The following is a 20651-nucleotide window of genomic DNA, read 5'->3' as shown; positions in this document are numbered from 1 at the left end:
CAGCCGACGGTCTGGCATGCGCGCCACGTGTCCAGCCCAGCGAAGCTGGGACTGCATCAGGAAGGTGAAGATGCTGGGAAGGGTGGCTTTTGCGAGCACCTCTGTGTCTGGGGTCTTGTCTTGCCACTTGATGTTCAGTAGCTTCCTGAGGCATGTTGTGTGGAAGTGGTTCAGCTTCTTGGCATGTAGTTGGTACACTGTCCAAGTTTCGCAGGCGTACAGTAGTGTGGGGAGAACTACTGCTCTGTAGACCTTTAGCTTGGTCTCAAGACTAATGCCTCTTCTGTTCCAGACATTTGCATTGAGTCTACCAAAAGTTGCGCTTGCTCTTGCAATCCTGACGTTCACTTCATCGTCGATGGTCGCATTTCGTGACAGTGTGCTGCCAAGGTATGTGAACCGCTCCACCGCACTGAGTTTCTGACCGTTGACTGTGATGTTGGGCTCAACGTAGGGTTTCCCTGGGGCTGGCTGATGGAGAACTTCAGTTTTCCTCGTGCTGATGGTAAGGCCGAAGTTCCTGCTGGCAGTGGCAAACTTGTCGACGCTGAGTTGCATGTCAGCTTCAGATCCAGCGTTGAGGGCACAATCATCAGCAAACAAAAAGTCTCTGATGATGTCTGTCATGACCTTCGTTTTTGCTTGAAGCCTTCTGAGGTTAAACAACTTGCCATCTGTTCGGTACTTTAGGCCGATTCCAACATCGCCATCTCTGAAGGCATCAGTAAGCATTGCAGAGAACATGAGGCTGAACAGCGTTGGAGCCAGGACGCAGCCTTGCTTGACACCATTTGTGACAGCAAAAGGAGCAGATGTTTCGCCTTTGTCCTGGACTAGAGCCTGCATGCCTTCATGGAATTGGCTGACCAAGGAAATAAATTTCCGAGGGCATCCGTTCTTGGCCATGATCTTCCACAGTCCTTCTCTACTCACGGTGTCGAAGGCCTTAGTGAGGTCAACATAGGTGGAGAGCAGATCAGCATTTTGCTCCTGACATTTCTCTTGCAGCTGCCTTGCAGCAAACACCATGTCGGTGGTTCCGCGCTCTTTCCGGAATCCACATTGGCTCTCAGGCAAATGACCTTGGTCAAGGTGTGCTGTGAGGCGGTTTAGTAGGATCCTGGCAAGCATCTTGCCTGCGATGGAGAGCAAGGAAATGCCCCGATGGTTATCACAGGCTTGCCGGTTCCCCTTTCGCTTGTACATGTGAATGATAGATGCATCTTTGAAATCCTGGGGGATCGTCTCTTCTTTCCACAGGAGTGAGTACAGCTGATGGAGCTTCTCAGTCAGCACAGTGCCTCCATCCTTGTAGACCTCTGCTGGTATGGAGTCTGAGCCAGGTGCTTTGCCACTGGATAGCAGACGGATTGCTTTCTGGGTCTCAAGAAGTGTTGGCGGATCGTCCAGTGCTTCGTTGATGGGGACTTGTGGGAGACGGTCTATGGCTTCATCATTTATGGAGGAAGGGCGATTTAAGACACTGCTGAAGTGCTCAGCCCAGCGTTCCGAGAATTTTCTCCTTCTCGGTGATCAAGGTATTCCCATCTGCACTGAGGAGGGGGGATGATCCTGAGGATGTGGGGCCGTAGACTTCTTTTAAGGCATCATAGAACCTCTTCATATCGTGCCTGTCAGCATATCCCTGGATCTCATCAGCTTTGTCACTCAGCCACTTATCCTGCTTCTGGCGTAACTTTTGCTGAACAGTCCTGCGGAGGGCATCGTACGCATCCCTTTTTGATGTGGACTGGGTTGCTCAGGTAGGCTTGATGCAGACGGCGTTTCTCATCCAGAAGCTGCTTGATTTCATCACAGTTTTCATCAAACCAGTCTTTGTGCTTTCTGGTCATGGGTCCCAGGGTCTCTGAAGCTGTACTATAGATCAGCTCACGCAGGGTCCTCCAGTCAGACTCCACATTCTGGTTGTCCAGAGAGGCGGATTCCAGACGATCTTCCAGCAGCTCCACAAAGGACTGTTTGATGGTGATGTTTTTCAGCTTAGCGATGTTGAGCCGTTTTGGAGCCTTCTGGCCTTGGGGGCGTCTCTTGGGCTGGATTCGAATATTCAGCTTCGAGACTACAAGGCGATGGTCTGTTCAACACTCAGCGCCGCACATGGTCTTTGTTACACGTACATCTTGCCTATCCCTTTTCCTGACGATGACATTATCGATGAGATGCCAATGCTTTGAGCGAGGGTGCATCCATGACGTCCTGTTACAGGTAGGGAGGCAGAAAACTGTGTTGGTTATCAGCAGTTCGTGCTCTGCACAGGTCAGAAGCAAAAGCAATCCATTTGGGTTGCAGTGGCCCACACCGTGCTTTCCAATCACTCCATCCCAGGAGATGTAGTCAGAGCCAACTCTAGCATTGAAGTCCCCAAGAATGATGAGCTTGTCTGCTTTAGGGATAGCAGCAATGACAGAGTGAAGGTCCTCGTAGAACTTCGCCTTCACTTCATCCGGGTTGGTCATGGTTGGGGCGTAGGCACTGACAATGGTGAGGTGCTTCTGGCCAGATGCCAGTGGGAGTTTCATGGTCATAAGCCTATCGTTGACTCCCTTTGGGATTCCAGCTAGCTTGCTGACAAGTGCTGTTTTTACTGCAAAACCAACGCCAGCCTCACGTCGCTCTTCGCTTCCTCGTCCACTCCAGAAGAAGGTGTAACCAGATCCCTGTTCACAGAGCTTGCCTTCGCCTGCAAGCCGAGTCTCACTCAAGGCTTCGATGTCAATGTTGTATCTGGCGAGTTCGGATGCAACTAGTGCCGTTCTCCTTTGGGGTCTGTCCGCGTTATCTCTGTCCAGGAGAGTCCTTATGTTCCAAGCACCAATGGTGAGAGGAACGATCCTTGTTTTTTTCTTTTCTTTCTTGTTGTTTCGACCGCTGATGTAGGGTCCCCGCCAGCCGCGGTATGCTGGATATGGATGATATGGAGCAGGCAATTTTTAGGGCACCTTTTCTGGCCCCTTCCTCATGCCAGGGTGGTGAGCAGTGCATTCCTAAAGAGGGCTGCTCAGACGCTCAGACGGCTGCCGAGCTCCATCGCTGCTCCTGTCGACGAAGAACGACCCTATGGCCTGAGTCGCCTGCGTGCAGGTCTGCGGCTGCGACTGCCAGTGTACCCACACCTGTCGTTTCGTCGCTCGCCTGTCGCCACAGGACTTGGGGTTGATGAAATGATGAAGGATGAAAGGTCATTTAGGATGACTGATGACTTGCGCGATGAGTTTGTTTAAAGTGAAGAGGAGTTGCGCAACGTCGACCTCACTCTCTCGTCCGGGTCCACCAATTTCCAGTGGCAAGACTAAGTCGAGACGACTGGAGGATGAGCACGGATGCAGTGGATGACCAAGATATCCTTTCGGTGTCTCATCTTGCTCTCCGCACTCCACAGTGCGTTGCTGTAACCACCTTCCTCTCCGTTGAACCGATAGGTTTCTTCCGCAGATTCTGCCGGATCCAGACTTCGCATGCATGGGTAGACACACCCCGGGGGCCAACTGCGTGTGGCATGCACACAGCACGGTGGAGCTAGATGGCCGTCGGTGGCTCTCCTGAGCCAACGCCCTTTTATGGATCTCCATAAGGGTGTCTAGCCACCCGCCTCACCAGTCCCGGAAGGGAGCGGTGGGAGTGCCGGTTTAGTCGCCGGCAACCCGACCCTGAACAGGTTGTACTGGACTACAGGTTACCAGTAGCAGATCTAATGACCTGACCTGACACCAAATGATCTGACACCTGACAACATGATTAGTACAGTGTGAAGTGTTGCTTGGGGAAGAGGAAGAGAGTCTGGTGAGTAAAGTAGTCAGAGACAAGGCAAGAGAGGGGTCAAGAAAAATAGGCAGGCAGATAATTGCAGGAGAGAGAAAAAGAGAGAGAGACAGAGAGGGAGGGGTTTAGGGAGGGAGAAGAGACAGAGAAAGGAGAGGGAGAGTGAGGGAGAGACAAAGAGAGAGAGAGAGAGGTTGGGAGGAGAAAGGAGGAGAGAGAGGGACAGACAGACGGACAGGCAGAGAGAAGGCAGACACTTATAGGGAGAGACAGAGAAAGATATAATATATATATATATATACATATATATGTGTGTGTGTGTGTGTGTGTGTGTGTGTGTGTGTGTGTGTGTGTGTGTGTGTGTTTCAACATTCATGCCTTACGGTAGGAACGCCATGTATATACATATTTACCCATGCGTGTCTCACAGTGGTCAACCTGTACATGCATGTTTTACCGATTGATAATACACGGTCGACAAGCTATATATCGTTTTAATATTTTGATATGTTTAGATTCTTCTATTTTTTCTTTATTCTTTCTTCTTCTTTTTTTTCTTTTTTTTTTTTTTTTGTTGATTGGTTTTAAGAATTGGCGGATGTTCAGCCCTAAAATGGCTTCTTTGTGGCCAGCTGAGCTGGTACGAACACAATTTGATTTGTTTTGATTCTTTCTTGTTTCCTTACTTTTTAAAAGTTTGTTTTATTAGGAGGCGGGTTAATGTGGTGATGGAGATTTGATTCTGTTTCAACTGAACGTTTCAGCTAACAAACAGTCCTGCCACAATTCCACCTGTACCACACACTCTCCTGTTTTGACTTTCCCTTTCAGGCGTCAAAATTCAGTTGAAACATACGATGCTGGAGAATAAAACAATGACGAGGATTTTTTTTCTTCTTCTCTTCTCTCTTCTATTGGTGTCTTCATATTTACATGTACACTCACTATTTCGGTATTGGTATATATTGTTTGTGTGTTAACAGTATGTATTACACTAAGCTATGATATCTTGTTTACTGTTGTTTTACCCCTTCAAATGGCGGGGCTGGCCGTGTATTGAACAAATCATTTGTTTGTTTTGTTTACCTTTCCCCATTCCCGCAGGTAAAACCAAAGACAACTCGTGCAACGAGGTGGTCTACGCCACGCTGGTTTTGAACCGGGAACCCCACGTGGTGTATCACCGCACGTGCGACGGGGAGGACCTGTGGTCAGCAGACCGTCCCCTTCTCCGCTGCCGGACCACTGAGCCCGGGGTACACACGTACCACTGCGAGCCCCAGGTCACATACCACATCGTCAGGATGGCCGGGCGGGAACGTTACCAGGAGACGTTCACAGGCTGTGTGTGTAGCGCTTCCAAGACTTTGTCGCTGGGTGGAGGTGATTATTGACCATCATGACTTTCTGAACGAATCTTAGCGAACTGAGGTCAGTATGGCATCAGTGCAGTCTCTACTTTTTTCGGTGTCTGTTAACGATGGGCAGAGCGGAAACACCACCATGGCAACCAGGTTTGCAGGGGGCGTGTTTAGTGCTTCCAAGAACCTGTCACTGGACGAAGGTGATGATTAACCGTCTTGAATGCTGAACGAACCTTAGTGAAGTGAGTTTTGTGTGGCACCAGTCTAAAGTGCAGCCACTACTTTTTTCAGTTTCAGTTTTTTTTTCCAGTGTTTGTCAACGGTGGTCGGGGCGGGAACGGCTACCAGACGTTTACAGGCTGTGTGTGTAGCGCTTCCAAGACCTTGTCGCTGGGCGGAGGTGATTATTGACCATCATGACTGTTGAACGAACCTTAGTGAAGTGAGTTTGGTGTGGCACCAGTATCAGGTGCAGCTATAACTTTTTTCAGTGTTTGTCAACGGTGGTCGGGGCGGGAACAGCTACCAAGAGACGTTGACAAATGTGTGTGCAGTGCTTCCAAGACCTTGCGGTGGGGCGCCGGACATTGAGAACAGCTTGACCGCTGACCGGGGCTTCCCTTCCTCTTCCTCTTGTGCTTCTTGTCGCCTTGGCCGTGCCGCCTTTCCTAGCACCCTGCAGGCTGACTGTTGGTAGCATGGTCCGCATGCTGCACGTTTGACAATGATCGAAAGCCCACAGCGGTAGAGATTACCGACCGATGGGCTGAAGGCCGTTACGGTGAAGTTGTCCAGGGCTTGGGTCATGGTGCCGTGAATGTTGTGGTGTCCTAGGTGAGTGAGTCCTGGACTGCTGTACCTTGGTTGAAACGTCTAAATTCCAGAAACAAGACATAAGATTCAGCGATCAATTTCTGAACACACACACACACACACACACACACACACACACACACACACACACACACACACACACACACACACACACTCTTAGAGAATTACAGTATAATTTTTGTGAGTCACCTATCTCAAAATCTATTGCAAGCTTTGAAATACACTCTTGTGCGGCTACAATAGATTTCAGCAACAAAAAAGTTCTTAACGTTCTTTCTGTTTATCTTCCGAAAGGCCCAAACGACCGAAATACTGAGTGGCTTAGAACAGTACAAGAACAACAGCCCGGCAAATGGGTAATAGCGGGAGATTTCAATGCCCACTCTCCATTCTGGGAAAAGAACTGTAGAACTGTGACAAGCAATTGCTTAATTGAAAATATTGTTGACAGCCCCTTTTATCTTTTGAATGACGGTAGTGTTACTAGAATTCCTGACGTTTCTAAACACAGACCAACAGCAATTGACCTAACACTTATATCTCCATCATGTACCTGGGAAACACATAAAGACACTTTGGGAAGCGACCATGTGCCTATCATCATTACAATAGCTGATGATGATTATAAGCCTGATGATGATAACGTTGACATTGTACCAAGATATAACTATAAGAATGCAAATTGGGATTTATTTCAAAACATTCTTTCCTCTCAAGATTTTGAAAAAACTTGACAATCAAAGCATAGATCTAATGTATTTAAATTTTACAGAAGTTGTTCTATCAGCAGCTGATATGTCGATTCCAAAAGTAAAGGGTGTGAAATCGGGTGACCGTACAGGCAATGTCTGGTGGAATGATACATGTGGAAAGGCTATTAACTACAAGAAAGAAACATTTAATAACTACCTCGCGGACAGTGAGCCCCCAAATCACAACGAAATGAAGAAAGCAAACACTCAGAGTAATATGACAGTAGCCCAAGCTAAAAAAGATTATTGGTCATCGTTTTGTTCACAAGAAATTTCAGATTGATTGATTGATGTGGATACTTCTATAGCGCCTATCCTCGGTCAGAGACCAAGCTTTAAGCGCTTTACATAAACGGGGACATTTGCACCACAGGCTGCCTACCTGGGTAGAGCCGACTGACGGCTGCCATTGGGCGCTCATCATTCGTTTCCTGTGTCATTCAATCAGATTTCAGACGCACACACATACACACTCAGACAGACATGTAACATTTTACGTGTATGACCGTTTGTTTGTTTTTTTATTTACCCCACCATGTAGGCAGACATACTCCGTTTTCGGGGGTGTACATGCTGGGTATATTCTTGTTTCCATAACCCACCGAACGCTGACATTGATTACAGGATCTTTAACTTGCGTATTTGATCATTTGATCTTCTGCGTGCGCATACACACGAATGGGGTTCAGGCACTAGCAGGTCTGCACATATGTTGACCTGGGAGATCGGAAAAATCTCCACCCTTTACCCACCCGGTGCACCGAGATTCGAACCCAGGACCCTCAGATTCAAAGTCCAGCGCTTTAACCATTCGGCTATTGCACCTGTCAGATCATAAAGACATATAAAGTTTGGACAAAAATGAAAGAAATGAAAAATGGAATCAAGTTACCAAGTTGACCAATATCAAACGACTCACAAAAACAAATTTCTATCAGATAAGGAAAGGCAGAAATCTTTGTTGAAATGTTTGCGCAAAATAGTAAAAACGGTTTATCACAGGAGTGTAAGACACACAGAGACACAGAAGAAAACAGTCCTTTATACAGTGATCCGACTCCGCAAAATGACTTGTGGTTTAATTCTCCTATTACATATGAAGAGCTACAAACCGCAATAGCTTCCCTTAGCAATAAAAAAAAGTTCCGTTGGCATCGATACAATATCAAATGAGATGATAAAAAACATTCCGGAAAAATGTATCATTTTCCTTCACAAAATATATCAGAAATGTTGGATATCTGGAAGTGTACCACAGATATGGAAAAGATCGATAGTGGTACCAGTTCTAAAAGCAACAAAACCTAAACGTAATAAAAATAGCTACATGCCTATTGCTTTGACCTCGTATGTCAGTAAACTAATGGAAAAAAATAGTCCTGCAGAGAATAATAACTTACTGTGAAAAATACAATATCATTCCAGTGAATCAGGCAGGCTTTAGAAAAGGAAGATCAACAGTCGAACACCTAGTAAAAATTACAACTCAAATAAAATGTCAGTTTGCCCGTAGAAAAAGTGTCTTGGCAACGTTTTTTTGATGTTAAAAAAGCCTACGATCAGGTTTGGCACAAACGTCTGCTATACAAACTGAAATCAGTCGGAATATCTGGTAATCTCTATGAGTATATAAAAAGCTTTTTATCTAATAAAACTATCCAAGCGAGGGTGGGAACACATTATTCTTTACCACATAAACTTGACATGGGAATTCCTCAGGGTTCAGTTATAGCCCCTATACTTTTTAATATTCTTATTCAGGATCTCCCAAAGGTATTGTCAAATCGTGTAGTTATAGTACAGTATGCTGATGACATTTGTATGTAGATGGGTGTCACTCTAAAAAAAAAGTCAACCCCACAAAGAGCACAGAATTACATACGGCGTTTGTATCAATCTGATCTTGACAACCTTGGTAACTATAATTTATGTTTGAAAATGGTCTAGCCTTGTCGACAGAAAAAAACAAACATGTATGATGTTGTTTAATTCAGGTTTTAACCCATCTAGCATGCCAATTTTTAAATTACTTGGGGACGTCATTGATTAAAAACAGGTGGTGAAGTTTTTAGGTGTTTATCTTACTTCAAAACTGACACGGAACATTCACTTTGATTACATCTTAACAAAGGCAAGGAAAAGTATCAATCTAATGAAAATTCTAAGCCGCTTACCTTCGGGAATGGATACAAAAACATTGATCCATCTTTCCATGGCTCTTGTAAGATCTAAGTTAACGTATCCACAAGAAATACTTTTCAGTGCACCTAAATATCTGTTACAAAAGATTCAAAGTGTAGACTGTAAGGCTATCAAAATTACCCTCGGAGTGCTCTTTCAAGCATCCAACCAGGAAACATACAAAACAGCCGGAATTCTTCCTTTAACTCACTCAGTACGGCCAGTCCTCTCTTCTCCTCTACACAGACCCCTCGGATGTCCAGTGGGTGTCTCTATGACCCGACCTTTAGCTTCCGTCGTCAGAATTGTGGCATTCTTTGTCAACATTCACCTCTTCAGTGTAAGAGCCTTCCGCTTGTAATATTTTGATGGTTGTAATTGGGGTGAAACGCTGTTAACGTCGTCTCTTTCGCCGTTCGTATGGAGAGAGTTAAATGAGCATCGTGAGTTAGCAACAGCAAAATTCGCTGTAAGATACACTTCTATGGCAGAAAATTTCATTGCCGATGAACTGACAGTAAGATCTGACATTGATTTTCCAAAAAGAGCTAAAGCTATTTCATCACAAGAAACAGTTGCAACTTACGTTTCAAATCTGTTAAAAGAATCTGGTGTTAACATGAACGAGTTAGCTTTAAAACCATCTTATACTCCTATTCCTTTTTGGGAAATGTTGAAAGCAGATTTTGATACCAACTATTCTGAAACAAAAAAGGAAGAAAACATAAATATCACGACGAGTACTGTCAGAATACACATAGCAAAAAATTACCAGAATCACCTCCATATATTTACAGATGGATCCGTTCTTGATGACAAAAATGCTGGCGCGGCTTTTACTATTCCCGCTGTTAAAGTTGAAAAATCTTACTTTATTGGAAAGAATCTTTCCATTTTTACGGCTGAACTTGTTGCTATTATACAAGCATTGAGCTACTTGGTGAGCCATCAAACAGTTTTCTTGAAAATAACATTCTTTGTTGATTCCAAATCAGTACTTTATGCTCTAGAATCATTTAGCCTTGAAACAAGACCTGACTTAGTTATTGAGGCAAATCATTTGGTACATTGTTTAAGGATTAAAGGTACTGATGTCAGTTTCTGTTGGGTGCCTTCTCATGTGGGCATTTATGGCAATGAAACTGCTGATAAAGCAGCTAAAAGAAGAGCACAAGATTCTGAAAAATCGACAAAAATACTTGTCCGACTTTCCGTGAAAGAAGCATACACTATGTTAGAAAAAACAGCATGGGGTCGATTTCATAAACGACGGAAGACAGTCTTCAAAACAGAAAGGGACATTATTCCCCGAACATATCATTAAAGAAAAAATACCGAATTCTTCAGCTTGCTATACAAGATTGATAACATCTACTTTCTTCGGTATAAAACTTGACGCGCTGAAGACAAAATATAGTAAAAATGTTATATTCATTTGTGGTAAGCAGTTCGGCTTGCATCATAGTTTGTTTCAATGTCAGCAGTTACGTATCTTCTTGCCCAAGTATTTCACAGAGAGTAACTATTCTGCAGATGAATTTAGGGAAGTTATTTCTAACAAGGTTCATTTAGTAGAACTTTCAAAGGCATTAGTTCATAGCCCTATTTCTACATTCCTTTAATGTACTTCAGAATCATGTTACTGGTTTTAGTTATTATCATCATTATTGAATTGTTACTGTTAAAGTTAATTTCATGTTAGTTATGCATTTCTTAGTAGTTTTCTACCTTTTCTGTTTTATTCTTACTTCTCTTTCCCCTCTCCCTACACCCCCCCCCCTTTTTTTTTTAAATTATTTTTTATAGCCTAATATCACTAATAGTGAAAAGACGCTAAACTAAAGAACGAACACACACACACACACACACACACACACACACACACACGCGTCATTCGGATGTGACGATAAACCGAGGTCCCGTGTGCAGCATGCACTTAGCGCACGTAAAAGAACCCACGGCAACTAAAGGGTTGTTCCTGGCAAAATTCTGTAGAAAAATCCACGTCAATAGGAAAAACAAAGAAAACTGCACGCAGGAAAAATACAAAAAAGAAAAATGGGTGGCGCTGTAGTATAGCGACACGCTCTCCCTGGGGAGAGCAGCCCGAATTTCACACAGAGAAATCTGTTGTGATAAAAAGAAATACAAAATACAAAAACAAACTGAGAGCAACAAGCTTTAGCTTTATATCGTGCTCTTCCATGTAATTTATACGATCAACACACTGAAACGGGGAAAATAGACATGATATTCGATATCTAAAACTCTGTGAAACTTGAGACTTTCCCAGGTCCTGTGTGCAGCGCTTTTACTACCTTGTCGAGAGGCAGCGGTGGAAACGAACCACCACGACTGCTGAAGGAAGCTCGGTGAAATGACATCATTGTGGCAACACAGTGAAGGGCAGTTACTGATAGAGCTGAGTGTAATGTGGTTATTCGTGGCTGGGCTCACGTGCACCTGCTGCTTAACGGTGTCCTTCAGTTTTGCTGAACAAAAAGTAACGTGGTCTAAAGAGGAGGACGCTTGCATTACCTCACCTCAGAGATCCAGATTAACAATGATGGCCGGAAGTGCTGAGCAGCAGTGGCAGCAATGGTAGAACCTCCGAACACGGAGTATGGCGCTGTGTTTTCGTTCGCTGTCAGTCCACATCTTGACAAACAGGTCATCTCAGACGGTCGCAATAGCCGAGTGGTTAAAGCTTTGGGCTGTCAGTCTGAGGGTCCAGTGTTCAAACCTTTAACCTCGCCTGGTGGGTAAAGGGTGAAGACTTATTTTCCAATCTTCCAGGTCAACATATCTGCAGACCTGCTTGTGCCTGAACCCTTTCGTGTGTATACGCACGCAGGAGACCAAATACCATGTTAAAGATCCTGTAATCAGTGTCAGCCATCAGTGGGTTATGAAAACAAGAACATACCCAGCATGCACACACCCGAAAACAGAATATGGCTGCCCACATAGCGAGGTAAATAAACAAAACGGTAATACAAGTAAAATGTTACAATGTCTGAGTGTGTATGTGTGCGTGACTTAAACCTGACTGAATGACACAGGAAACGAATGATGAGCGCCCAATGGCAGCCGTCAGTCGGCCGTACCTAGGCAGGCAGCTTGTTGTGCAAATGACCCCGTGTTTGTAAAGCGCATAGTAGAGCTTGGTCTCGGACCGAGGATAAGCGCTGTATAGGTATCCATATCATTCATCAAACACAGCTGTTTTCTTCAGGGGCTTCCCGCAGCCGTTCAGCATTGTTCTCCAAGTATTCTGGTTATTGTGCATGGATTCGCAGGGCATGGTTAGGTAACGTGTCTACAATATTGTACTGCGTCGTATTCTATCGCATTGTACCGTGTGGTATTAACATGTTGCCCTGTATTTGTATCACACTTGTTGGAGGAAAGTTGTTTGAAGTTCCGTCACACACACACTGGTGATTGTAGACATTTTGTTGAAGTATTGATTTCCACATTTGATTGTCATCGTTTGAAAGATAGAAACCTTTGATGCGAGATCGATTTTCGTCGTATCGTCTTGTGTTCTCTGTTTTCTTGGGGTTGTTGTTGTTGTTGTTTTGTTGTTTTTTTCTCGAGGCCTGACTAAGCGCGTTTGGTTACGCTGCTGGTCAGGCATCTGCTAGGCAGATGCGGTGTAGCGTATATGGATTTGTCCGAACGCAGTCACGCCTCCTTGAGCTACTGATACTGATACTGTGTTCTATGATGTGACAATGAACGTATTATATCATATCTGTACTTTGCATTACATTTTTTTGCAATACTATCTTGTTTATAAAAAAAAAAGTGTCGATGTGGCTGTGGGAAAGTGTACTTTTCTAGACAATGTGATATTGATGTTGTTGTTAACGTTGCCGTGGTGGTGATGGGTGGTGGTGGTTGTGATGGTGATGATGGTGATGTTTTTCTTGTCGCTTCTGGTTGGTGCCGGTTTGTTTACCTGTCACAGTATTCCTTCTTCGTGTAGCGTTGATTTCACTGCTTCGTTCACTTTGTAGACTGTGCTACTGAACACGGAACTTTGTTTCATTTTAAGTGTAATGTAATGCAGTGTGTTTTGAGTTGCGATGCATTCTGTTGCATTGTATTGCATCCCATTGTATTGCATTGTATTGTATTGTATTATTAATATGTTAATAATTAGAAGAAGAAGAAGAGTAGAATGCAGGCTAATATAGCTGAGAACCCCATCTCAGATGTGCCTCACCGCGCTTTACAATAAGATATACAAATTTAAGAATAACTGGCATAAAAGTGTGTACAAAAAATCAACACAGTCAATATTGCAGTCTCACATCTCATAGGCCCAAATTACAGCAAAATAAGCACATGACACCTACCATAGCCAAAATACGCACCAAGGAACCAGGCATCGCAAAAACCAGGACAAATGCATACAAATCTACAGTAAGTGTACATCCTGTGAACAGAACACAGCAAGCGTATGTAGATGGAAATGTTTTACCGAGAAAAGTATATACAGTTTGAAAAGATATGTTTTGAGTGTTGTCTTGAATGCTGGTGTTGGGGTGTGACGGACGTATGAGGGTAGTGAATTCCACTGTTTGAGTGCAACAAAAGAAAAGGAATGTTCATCGTGAGTTTTTACGGGAATCTTGGGAACACACAGTGTGTGCTTGTCATTTGAACAACGGAATTGTCTTTGCGAGGAATAGACATAAAGTAGATCCAAAAGATAGGACAAGAATCGGTGAAGAAATTGTGACAGAGGACTGAATTTGTGTTGTATTCGTGCTTGAATGAGGAGTCATTGAAGGGAAGCGAGTAGGGGAGTGATGTGTTGACGTTTCTTAACCTTGTGTGTGAGTCGTGCTGCAGAGTTTTGAACTTTCTGAAGTTTGTCAACACCAGCAAATATGAGGAGGAATTTTGTTTAATGTCCCGTCACACATATCGGTGATTGAAGACATTTTGTTAAAGTATTTATGAATACATTTGAGTATTATCGGTTAGAAGGGGTGGGAGATGTGAATGAATGGAGGGTTGGGGGAAACTGGGCAAATGAGGGTGAAATGTGGGTGAAATTTGAAAAAAAAAATTCTAAATACAATTACAGAAAATTACTTAAAGGACTTCGTAAAAGAGAAGTCGTTAAACAGACAAACGAAACAACTGATAATGAACGCAAAAAATCAAAAACATCAAAGTTCTCAGTCACTTGTGAAGACACACTTTCGTGTACATAAGGCTTCATCAAACTACAGTCAAAAATTATATGCTCAATTGTCAGGTTACTAAAGCATATGCACTTGGAATTAGAACAAAACTTGGTCCGTAATGAATTTGATAATAGTCTGAGAGCTAAATTTAGAATTAGTCTGCGAATCGGACCAAAGTCTGAGAGAGTCAACTGACGGGGTTTTAGACTTGAACTCAAGCACCTATAAAAGTCTCTTTCTAGTATATTGCTTATTTCCTTGTATGACAATGGGCAATATACTTTTATACTATTTATATGATTTTTTGCTCCCCTTTTTGCTGCCCCGTCTGCTTGGTCGTTATGAAGGAATCCAGTGTGGGATGGTATCCAACAAAAATCAACATTTGTACCCTTCACAAATAGGGAGTGCAATAAATACTTACTTTCAAACAATAAATCTTCTCTTTGATTATTTCTCAAAAAGGAGCAAACTTTTTAAAACAGATTGAGAATCAACACAAAATAGGATATTACTTACTATGATTGGCATATCAACAAGATGATTTAAAGCCATAAGGATGGCCACCAATTCAGCTGTAAAAATTGAATGACATGCTTCTCCCAGTTTCCTCCTGTTTGTTTTGCACTCTCGTGTCTGGGAACACGTGTGTGCTTCATAAATGGTATGCTAATAAGAAAATCTAAGCGCTGCAACACCATTACATTCCTTATGTTTTACATTATTGGACATGTTGGTTGTGTTGCAACCTGTCCTTACTTGTAAACAGGTTTGTTTTGTGTTTCTTTGCGGAAAAAAAATACAATGACATGGACTTTGGGGGATATGTATTTGTCAGAATGGCAAAAAGCATGAGATTGTCTTTGAATTAACAATGGCTTTTTTTCTCATCGTTTTTCTGGAAGCAGCAGTTCTTGCAAGCATGTGCTATCCTGAATATGATGATTTTGTGTGTATCATTGTGAAGTTAACATTGACAGAATCTGTCGACTCGGGTTATTCTCAATGGTCACTTTAAGATGCGTCATTTATGTATGTAATATGATATCAATATTTTGAATAAATGTTGTGATTTATAAAGGAGTGTTAATTGAACTTGTATAAAATATGTCAAATATTTGAGGATAATTTGTTCTATTTACTTCAGTTTGATTTTTGCACTGCCCTTGGCCGACTCACCAAGGTAATTTCCATTGTTTTGTTATGATTGATATTTATACGAATTTCTGATTGTTGTCTTGTCTTTTTGTCAGTACTTATTGTCATGTACATGTATTAAATTGCAAAGATGAATATGATGTTCGCTTTTCTTTTGCATTCATATTTATTTAGATAATACCTGCAGTGATCACACTTGAAGTATACTTATTTATTTTGTTATTCATTACAGGTGTTTCTATGAAGGAAGATTTTCCGAAAAATCATTGTATATTTGTTGATGTTCTGGATATGATATGAGATTTGACAACGTGATAATTGACGGTAAAATAGGTAGACAAAGAACGCCGTTGTATACACTTAATGGTTAATACAGATTTTTTTTTTTATGTCACATGAACTAAACTCTTCTTCAATGTCTAAATTTTGAAAAAGCATTCGATTCTGTTGACTGGCTTTTTATGATTAACGTCATGCGTGCTTTTGTTTTTGGACCAGATGTATCTCAGTGGGTAGAAACATTTTATAATAACATAAAATAGGCAGTTTGTGTAAGCAGTGTTTGGTCTAGATGGTTTCAGGTAAAAAGGGGATGTAGGCAAGGAGATCTAATCTCCACATATTTGTTTTTATTATGTATAGAAATTATGGAAACTATGATACACTAAAATAATAGAATAAAAGGAATAGTAATTAATGAAACAGAACACGAAATTTCACAGTTTGCTGATGATACAGAATTATTTCTTGATAAAGATGAGATTTCATTTGAAGAAGCTATCAAACACTGTTAATTTTTTCTCGGATGTGTAAGAGAAATTTCAGGAAATCAAAACAGTATATAAGATATGGTTCAAGAGACAGATAACTCCTCTAGGAAGAGTAGCAGTCTTAAAATGATTAATCCTATCAAAACTCGCACACCTCTGGATTTTTTTTTTTTTTTTTTTTTTTTTTTACCTAACCCACCTGACAAAGTGATAGAAATGATACAACGACTGCATTTGAATTTGTGTGGAACAGAAAGAGAGATAGAATAAATAGAAACACAGCAGGTAGAGACATAAATTTGGGAGGGCTTGGAATCCCTGAGATCAAGACACTAATAACAGCATTAAAACTCAGTTGGTTACGAAACTGAACTCCACTAATCACAAATGGAAAACAATTATTTCAGCTGAGCTCCCAGAATTTGCACATCTACACTTGTTAGGACCATGTTTAATTATTAAAAAAAAAAAACAAAAACAAAAAAAAAAAAACCCACCAACACAAGCTTTACAATTTTTGGCATTCATATAGAGAGTTAGCGGGGGAAAGTACGCCCTCAGTCGACTAAAGAACTACTTGCTGAAACTTCTTTTTGTAATGAAAACATACCGATAGGACATAGGACTTTCTACTATAAACAGTGCGCTAATAGAAATATTCAATTTATCAAAGATTTGATAAATCAAGATGGCACATTTGTTATATGAACAATGTAAGTACTAATTTCGTAACATATACCGGATGTACAAGAGCAATACGTAAATGTGCTAATAAAATAGGTTTAGTACTCAGCCAGCAGATATTTCCAAAACTGCTTCATGTAATACATTTTTTTCCGAAAGGTGCAAAACCACGCTAAACGCTTTGGGGAAAAGATCCAAACCATTTTAAATGATTGTTTTGGTGGTAATTCAGACATCTTTCTTTACTTTAACGTCTTTTCACTTTGAGTGATATTAAACGTGTGTGTGTGTGTGTGTGTGTGTGTGTGTGTGTGTGTGTGTGTGTGTGTGTGTGTGTGCGCGCGCGCGCGCGCGCGTGCGTGCGCGCGTGTGCATGTATGTGTGTGTGTGATTTGGGGTTGGAGATGGTGGTTAAAGGGGGACATACGGGAAAGAAAGGGATAAACTAGAACAATGGAATCAAGAGAAATATGTCTGATAAAAAGAAATACAAATTCAACAATTCGTAAATATCTGTGTAACGGCAATTAACAACATAAACACCAGTTCGGACTTGTCAATCATCATGTGTTTTGTTTTGTTTGGCTATGACAAGCATGTTAAATCCAGTAGAGTTCTTGACTATATATTTTTCTGTGAAAAACCAAATGCTCCCTAACGTGTACAGCTTTATAGGTTATCTTAAGTCTAAGTATGAAACAGAAAAATATATTGCTATAAAGAATATGACATATAATAGGTTTCTGGTTGACTGGTTCTATTACGAACGCCTTGGAACAACCTAACAGAAATGTACAACATGAGTGAAATATGTCAGTCATTTCATCTGTATGTCTTTCCTGTTCACAGTGATGTATTGAAATGTCATTTGTGGAATGGTGTTACTTGCATTTACTATTATCAGTATTATTTTTGCTATTATTGATATTATCGTCAATATCATTAGTAGTGGTATATTCTATTAGTTTTTGCTGATTTGCCTCTGGATTAGGCAGAGGTACTAGAATTTTGCTCATTTCATATTCCTTGTCTGACAGGTTTCATAATTTGATCTAAAAATGAAATGGGCTCAAAAGTTTTATTTACGCTATTCTTTTCTTTTTTCTTTTCTTCTTTTTTTGGTCAGTTCGCATGATGATGTTATTTTTTTTCTGTTATTTTGACTTCAGACGAATGCCTCAGTATAATGAAACTCGTGAAATGTGAAAAAATAGATTTTTTAATGTGAATTGTCAAGGCCTTGCCAAGCCACAAAAAAGAAAAGCCTTCCACTATTTAGGAAATAAAAACAGCTCTGGTTATCTTCTGTATGATACCCATTTGAACTCAAAGATTGAACAATATGTTCAATCCCTGTATGATACCCATTTGAACTCAAAGATTGAACAATATGTTCAATCCGAATAGGGATACAACTGCTACTTTGCTTCCCACAAGTCTAACACAAGAGGAGTGGCTATATTATTTAATGATAATTTTGAGTTCTAATTAAAAAAGGTATATCCTAAACCCAATATATCCCAAACGGAACTATATGTTTGCTTCTGATCATTAGCAGTTATGGACCAAATAGAGATAATCCAGATTCTATATTGAAGTAGAAAAGTACATGCTTGAAGTAGGCTACGGAAACCTTATCAGTGGAGGAGACTGGAATCTTGTGTTGGATGGAAATTATATTCATTGTAATTATAAACACGTGATTAATGCAAAAGCTCGAGAGTTTCAGTTTCAGTTTCACTTTCTCAAGGAGGCGTCACTGCGTTCGGACAAATCCATACACGCTACACCACATCTGTTGAGCAGATGCCTGACCAGCAGCATAACCCAACGCGCTTTAGTCAGGCCTTGAGTGCATGCTTACATATTTGTGTACCTATGAAAGTGGATTTCATTTTACGTAATTTCGCCAGAGGACAACACTCTCGTTGCCATGGGTTCTTTTTCAGTGCGCCAAGTGCGTGCTGCACACGGGACCTCGGTTTATCGTCTCATCCGAAAGACTAGACTCTCAGTTTGATTTTCCAGTCAAACTTAGGAGAAAGGGCGAGAGCGGGATTCGAACCCACACCCTCACGGACTCTCTGTATTGGCAGCTGAGCGTCTTAACCATTCTGCCACCTTCCTTCCTTGCTCGAGAGCAAGTTGATAATATGATAATCAGTTTAGACTTAGCTGACATGGAGGAAACTTAATCTAGAAACCAAAACATGTACGTGGCGAAGAAATAATCCTCTTAAACAAAGTCGTTTGTATTGTTTCCTGATATCAGGCTTATGTTGTGCAGTAGATGATTAAGATAAAATTATAAATTCTGGCTATAGGACTGATCATTCTGTGATAACATGAACAGTTACTTTAGAAAAAGAAGTGAAGAGAAATACTTTCTGGAAATTAAATTTCTCCCTCCTAAAGGATAATTTATTTGTAGAAGAAATAAAGGAGTTATGAAAATGTGAGAGAAGAAAACTCAGCTTTACCCTATTCTACTGAAGGTCTTAATAATATTCCAAAACACGAAATTCAATACCGGATTAGCTATTTTTGGATGTTCTGCTAATGAAGAAAATATCTGAAACAATTGCCAATGCTACAATGAAAAACGTGTAACTGGGGAACGTACGAATGAGTAAGAACATAAGATTACAGAATGTGTAGAAATGAAAGCCACATCAACAGAGGAAGAAAGACACCAAAACAACAATAATAAGGAAGAACTGATCAACAGAAACGAAAAACATGTGGATGGTGTTTTTCTTCCATCACCAACAAGATGGGTGGCTGAGGGAGTAAACGTAACAAAGACTGACAATTTTAGACGATTGTGTTTTGGTGGTAATTCGGAGTTCTTTCTTTAATTTAATGTCTTTTCACTTTGAGTGATATTTGACATGTCGTGTGTGTGTGTGTGTGTGTGTGTGTGTGTGTGTGTGTGTGTGTGTGTGTGTGCTTAATGATAATGGTGTGTTTTTGTCGATTGAAGAATTTGAACATAAATACCAGTTACAAATTGTCTATGTTACATATACTGGATACATACAAGCGGTGAAGGGCTACATGAAGAAATGTAGAATTATTGTTTGAATAGTCAATTTTCAAACAACCATTAAATCCCGAAACAATACTTTCAGTTCCTAAGGGTGCTCGTGCTCGTGGGAGGGGGGGCGGGGGTGCAGGGGGGGGGGGGGGAGCTGGGTGTGTGTGTGTGTGTGTCTGTGTGTGTTTTTGTGTCTGTGTGTGAGTGTCTCTGTGTGTATGTGTGTGTGGCTGTGTCTGTGTGTGTGTTGTTGTTGTTGTGTCTGCTGCTTGTTGGCTGGTTGATTGATTGTTCTTGGTTGTTTTTTGTTGTTTTGTTGTTGTTGTTGTTGTCCCAACCCTCATTATTTTCTGTTATAAACAGGCCAGATCTGACGTTATTGAACAAAACATAGTTTTATGTGTGCGAACGCACATATAAATGTGTGTGTGTGTGTGTGTGCGCGCGCGCGCGACCGCGCATGATACTTGCGGTGAATAGCACGCCCACAACATTAATCTTTGATTTGTGCAAAATATTCATACCAAAGTTTGAATGGTAGATTTGTAAAAATAAAATAAATAAATAAATAAACCCAAGTTCATTTGCTCAGTTGGTTTTTGTGTCTCTTTCTCTTTGGGTCTGTCTCTTTGTAGATACACTTCATGATGAATGAATAAATATATGATTAAATCAGAAATATACATGTTTATATGTGCATGTTTATATATGAATATATGAGAGAAAATATTCACATATCACCAACACTCGGAGACACACACACACACACACACACACACACACACACACACACAAACACACACCTTAGCGCGTGCTATTTAGAACCAATGATGGCGATAAAACTGTTATATGTTCCGTGCAGTATGTTCCAGCATTCATACACTTCC

General features: G+C 41.3%; 1 protein-coding gene across 1 annotated transcript in view; it reads left to right on the top strand.

Moving 5' to 3' along the window:
* Nucleotides 1-10681, top strand: part of LOC143274897 (uncharacterized) — a 26559-nt gene extending 15878 nt beyond the window's left edge. The window contains exon 3 of the mRNA XM_076578880.1: nucleotides 4885-10681. Within this exon, the coding sequence (XP_076434995.1) occupies nucleotides 4885-5174 (290 nt within the window). The 3' untranslated portion in view covers nucleotides 5175-10681. The remainder of the gene's footprint in view (nucleotides 1-4884) is intronic.
* The last annotated feature ends 9970 nt before the right edge of the window (nucleotides 10682-20651 follow it).

The sequence above is a fragment of the Babylonia areolata genome, chromosome 29 (assembly GCF_041734735.1).
Source record: "Babylonia areolata isolate BAREFJ2019XMU chromosome 29, ASM4173473v1, whole genome shotgun sequence".
Classification (NCBI taxonomy): Eukaryota; Metazoa; Mollusca; class Gastropoda; order Neogastropoda; family Buccinidae; genus Babylonia; species Babylonia areolata.
Note: the sequence above shows the minus strand (reverse complement) of the source record. Positions and strands in the feature narration are given on the sequence as shown.